We start from the raw sequence: 5,739 nt of genomic DNA, 5'->3' as shown, positions 1-5,739 counted from the left end.
GAGTTTTCTTTTAACTTTTTTATTTGTTCGTTTTTAGACGGAGTCTCACTCTGTCACCCAGGCTGGAGTGCAGTGGTGCAATCTTGGCTCACTGTAGCCTCCGCCTCATGGATTTAAGTGATTCTCCTGCCTCAGGCTCCCAAGTAGCTGGGACTACAGGCGTTCACCACCACACCCAGCTAATTTTTTTTTTTTTTCGTATTTTTAGCAGAGACAGGGTTTCACCATGTTGGCCAGACTGGTCTCAAACTGCTGACCTCAGGTGATCCTCCTGTCTTGGCTTCCCAAAGTGCTGGGATTACAGGCATGAGCCACCGCACCCAGCCCATTTGTTTTATTTTTATTTATTTATTTATTTTTTGAGACGGAGTCTCGCTCTGCCACCCAGGCTGGAGTGCTGTGGCATGATCTCAGCTCACTGCAAGCTCTGCCTCCTGGGTTCATGCCATTCTCCCGCCTTAGCCTCCCGAGTAGCTGGAACTACAGGCGCCCGCCACCACACCCGGCTAATTTTTTTGTTTTTGTATTTTTAGTAGAGAAGGGGTTTCACCATGTTAGCTAGGATGGTCTCCATCTTCTGACTTCGTGATCCGCCCGCCTCAGCCTCCCAAAGTGCTGGGATTACAGGCTTGAGCCACTGTGCATACCCTGTTTGTTTTATTAGTAAGTGTGCTGATTTTGAAGTCAGATGGACCAAGGTTGAGATCCTGATTGTTCCAGTTAGTAGACCTTGGGCAAACTACATAACCCCTGAAGTGTTACTTACCTAAGACTTAGAGAGGCTAAGGTCATACATGTTGTAAAGGGCAGAACCGGAATTTCAGCCTAAGGCCATCTGACTCCAAAACCCAGTGCTCTTAGTGCTGTGTCCACTAATAAAACTTAGCAGAAGTGGACCACTTAACAGAGCATGGTAGTCTCTTCAAGCTGCCACCCCAAAACACCACAGGCTAGGCAACTTATACAATAAATTTATTTCTCACAGTTCTGGAGGCCAGGAGTCTAAGATCAAGGCACCAGCAGGGCCAGTTTCTGGTGAGGCCTCTTGCCCAGCCTGCACACGTCGCCTTCTCACTGTGCCCTTTGTGTGGCCTTTCTTTGTGCACACAGAGAGAAAGGGACAGAGAAAGCCCTGTTGTCTCTTTCTCTTAGAACGACACTAGTCTTTACGGTAGAAAAGAAGGTTCACAGTTAACATTTATAACATTATTTAATGTATTTACAAAATTGTAATAAAAACTCTTACTTTATTAGAGCATTAGTTTGGATGAATTCAAGTCATTTTGCCATTTTACAACCCAGTTGGAAGACTTTGCTATTGCCATGCAGATGTTCAGTTTAGCTCATCGTCCTGTCAGACTAGGTAAGTTATATGAAAAACCATTTGATTTTTATCATCTATAAACAGTTTTAGTGTATTCTCCAACTAAATGCTACCAATCAAGGAACAAATTATAAGTAAAAATAATTGATTGACCTTTTAATTCAGTTTGGTTATTCTAGATTTAGAATACCAGTACTCCAATTTAATGGTTACTTTCTACACTTTTATTTTCTCATTCCCCTAAAAAGAAGAAGGCCGGGCGTGGTGGCTCATGCCTGTAATCCCAGCAGTTTGGGAGGCCAAGGCAGGCGGATCACAAGGTCAGGAGTTCAAGATCAGCCTGGCCAACATGGTGAAACCCCATCTCTACTAAAAATACAAAAATTAGCCAGGCGTGGTGGTGGGCGCCTGTAATCCCAGCTACTCGGGAGGCTGAGGCATGAGAATCACTTAAACTCAGGAGACGGAGGTTGCAGTGAACCAAGATCGCGCCATTGCACTCCAACCTGGGCAATGAGCAAGACTTCATCTCAAAAAAAAAAAAAAAAGGAAGAAATATTTAAATACATGTCTAGAGCACTGATTAGATTAAAATAGCTCACTTATGATGCAGTGACTCTCATGACAGTCCTCAACTTATGATTTGAATATTTTCTTCATGGGTATTTTTGTTTTTGTTTTACTTCCCAAATAATAAAAATTTGGATTGGCTTTTACTTCTCAAATAATGAAAATTTAGATTAATTTCACTTAGACTATTTCACTTAGTTGATAAGTTGTTTTATATGTGTTTGTTTTTTAGCCGAGTTTAAGAGAGCTGTGAAAGTAGCAACAGGACAAGAACTCTCAAACAATATTTTGGACACCGTCTTCAAGATCTTTGATTTGGACGGTGATGAATGTCTTAGTCATGAAGAGTTTCTTGGGGTGTTAAAAAACAGAATGCATCGAGGTTTATGGGTAAGAGATTTTTTTACATGATGTTTATATTATATATCATTAACTGAATGATATTAAACCTAGAATTTTGGCACTTGTACAGTCTTTAAATGGAGTTTTCATCACTTACAAAAAGATTATAAGCTGTAATTGAAATACAGAAATATATTTTATGTATGTGATTAAACATCTTTGCTTTTTTAAAAATAATCTGAATCTAATAAGAAATCACAATTTGAAGTTACCATGAGCTATGATTACACTACTGCACTGTAGCCTGTGCAACAGAGCAAGCCCTTGTCTCTCAAAAAAAAAAAACCAATTTTTAAAAAAGGAAATTACTATTCAGAAATGTAGCCTAGCTGGACATGGTGGCTGACATCTGTAATCCCAGCACATTGTGGGAGGCTGAGCCGGGTGGATCACTTGAGGCCAAGAGTTCGAGACCAGCTTGGGTAGCATCACAAGACTCTGTTTCTACAAAAATAAAGGGGGAAAAAATCATAGCCTAGGATTTGACTAACTACATATAATTTGTAATTAGATATATGTAAATTCAAATCCCAGCTCTACTGTTTATTAACTGCCTAATCTTGCAAAGCCACTTAATTTTTTTTAGTCTCAGATTCTTTATCCATACCATGAGGAAACTAATGTACCAGAAAGCATTATTGTGAGAATTTAATGTAAAACACTTAGTATAGTGGCTGAGATTATGAAGTAAATTTCACTATTAGCATTATTCACTCAAAGTCACATGTGAGTCTGTACTCGTGGGACAAAACAAATTCAGATTTTTGTTCAGATTAGAATGTGCTAGAAGCACTCTCAGAAAAGAAGTCGTCCAGGGGAAGACTAGGGTCCAAAGAGAATCTACGTGGTTGATAGGTAGGCAAGAAGAAAGGAAGGAGAGAGAGAGAGAGAGAGAGAGAAAATATGGTACTATTCATGAAAATAAAGCTATTTACAACTTAGAAAAGCAATTCCATTTCCTGCAACAAACATAACAGGGAAAAATAATAAATATGATTTTCATTAGCAAACATATTAATATTTTATAAGCTTATCAGTTACCCAACACCCCATAAATGTATTCCTGGAAATTAAGCCAGTCTTTACAGTTCACAATTGAGTGTACTTGGGAGTCTCTTTGCCCTTTCTCAGAAGACATTAAAAAGAAAAACTGTAAATCAGTCATAGGAAAAAGAACATATATAATCTGGAGTAGAATTTTGCTTCCACTTGGCTAATTTTCATCAATGCTGTGCTCCTGTGGTCACCTGGATCCAAGTATTTCCAAACCTTTACCTTTTCATTTTGTTGAGAGAAGTAGTAATCCACATGTATTTTTAGCTAACAAAATACTTACATGAATTAGATTATTTCTTGAAGCTTTTCATCAAATATTTTGTGACCTGTTTTTTTTTTTTATTTTAGCCAATGTTAAAGCTTTAGGCTTATAATTGTATTCCACATAGCTAAATAAAGTTAACCAGAAAAAAAGGGAAAGATTATAAAACATTATAAAAGGAAAACATTATAATTAAATTTTAAAGCTAGTATGTGAGAGAAGATGGCCCAAAGTCTTCATTACCCTCTTAGAGAAGAAACTCCATTAATGTGTGCTGAGTCTGGTTCCACTCCCTAGTTACCTTAGGCATAGTCACATTCACTTTTTGTCTTTCACCCTCATTTTACAATTCTGTTGTGATCATCTTTTACAACATAATTCATCCTCAACTACTTTTGGAGGAATGTGCGAAGGAAATAAACAGTAACGTAAAGTACACATGAAATCATGTTTAACCTTGAAGACAATGACCCCTTGATTTTTACTTTCGGTTAACAGGTGCCACAACATCAGAGTATACAAGAATACTGGAAGTGTGTGAAGAAAGAAAGCATTAAAGGAGTAAAAGAAGTCTGGAAACAAGCCGGAAAAGGTCTTTTTTAATAAAAGATATGATAGTATGGCAATTATATTGTTCCAAATGTCAAAATTTGTGATATTTTAGAAGTACTAGCTATTTATCTTCCTAAGTCTTCATTGATACTCTTTGTGATATAAGCATGTCTTGTACTTGCTTTCTGATTCATAATTTTATTAAAGAACTTAGTAGAAAGAAAAGAAGTATGAAAATAGATACTGGATTCTGTCAAAAGGCCTAGATTTGAAATGGTGTTTTGTGCTTCGGTAAGATGGAAAGCTTAGTGATTCACTGATTTCTTGGACACTCTAATAATGATATGCTTTCTGGAAGGATAAAACAAATACATACAGGAAAAAGTACTTGAGACCAAGGCCAGCATCAATTCCAGACATCCTCATGTTCCTAATATGCTAAATGAAGTTAAAAACTTACTTGAGATTTTTCTCATCTGTACCTTATATATCTCATAAATTTATTGTGTATTTTATGTCAGTAGCTTAGCTGTTTATTGTCTTTAAAATAACATGTAAATTTCAATGTTCTATCTGGAAGCAGAATAAAATATTTACATAGATATAAAAAATACTGAGGTGCTTTTTATTTTACATGTGTTTTTAAAACTACTTTAAAAAATTGTAAATACTCTCATCCCTTGCCAACTGTAGAGACAATGGAAAAGAAACCTCAGTGGCCACACACAACAAGGAAGATACACTTTGCAAAAATTGTTTGGAAAAGGCACAAATAGGAATGGGTGCAGCCCACAACAAGCAAAAACAAGCAATCCCTGAGGAGTAGAGTTAGATTCCAGAGTTAGTACAATATAATGCTCAGAATAACCAGTTCTCAACAAAAAAATTATAAAACATGTAAAGCAACAGGAAAATATGATCCATTCACAGGATATGAAGAATTTCACAGAAACCATACCTAAAGAAGACCAGACTTTGGAATTATTAGTCAAAGATATTAAATCAATTGTTATAAGTATGTTCAATATGTTTTCTAAAGGAAACCATGAATAAACACTAATAGAAATCAGAAAAACAATGTCTGAACAAAATGAAAATATAAAGAGACAGAAATTATAAAAAGGAGCCAAACAAATTCTGGAGCTGAAATCTGCAATAACTGAAATGAAAAATGCAATAAAGGGATTCAGCAGCAAGTTTGAACAAGGAGAAGGAGAGGACTGGCAAAATTGAAGATAAGACATTGAAAATTACCCAGTCTAAGGAAAAGAGAGAAAGTGAAGAAAAATGAAGAGAGCTTGAGGAACCTATGGGACCTCATCAAGCGTACCAAATACACATTATAGGAATCCCAGAAGGAGAAGACATAGAGAAAGGAGCAGCAAAAAATTTGAAGAAATAATAGCTGTCAAATTCCCAAATCTGATTAAAAATATGAATGTATACGTCTAAGAAGTTCAATGAACTCCAAGCAGGAAAACTTTGAAGAGATCCACACTGAGACATATACTCAAATTATCAACTCCCATAGACAAAAAGATAATTTTGAAAGCATCAAATAGAAGTGACTCAT

General features: G+C 36.4%; 1 protein-coding gene and 1 pseudogene across 1 annotated transcript in view; both read left to right on the top strand.

Moving 5' to 3' along the window:
- Nucleotides 1–4,770, top strand: part of MICU2 (mitochondrial calcium uptake 2) — a 92,063-nt gene extending 87,293 nt beyond the window's left edge. The window contains exons 10-12 of the mRNA XM_011976538.1: nt 1,255–1,363; nt 2,127–2,284; nt 4,113–4,770. Of these exons, the coding sequence (XP_011831928.1) occupies nt 1,255–1,363; nt 2,127–2,284; nt 4,113–4,217 (372 nt within the window). The 3' untranslated portion in view covers nt 4,218–4,770. The remainder of the gene's footprint in view (nt 1–1,254; nt 1,364–2,126; nt 2,285–4,112) is intronic.
- The window catches only part of LOC105537068, a 5,147-nt pseudogene continuing 3,847 nt past the window's right edge, over nt 4,440–5,739 (top strand).

The sequence above is a fragment of the Mandrillus leucophaeus genome, unplaced genomic scaffold (genome assembly GCF_000951045.1).
Source record: "Mandrillus leucophaeus isolate KB7577 unplaced genomic scaffold, Mleu.le_1.0 Scaffold168, whole genome shotgun sequence".
NCBI lineage: Eukaryota > Metazoa > Chordata > Mammalia > Primates > Cercopithecidae > Mandrillus > Mandrillus leucophaeus.
The sequence above is the reverse complement of the archived record's forward strand: the minus strand, read 5'-3'. Positions and strand labels throughout refer to the sequence as shown.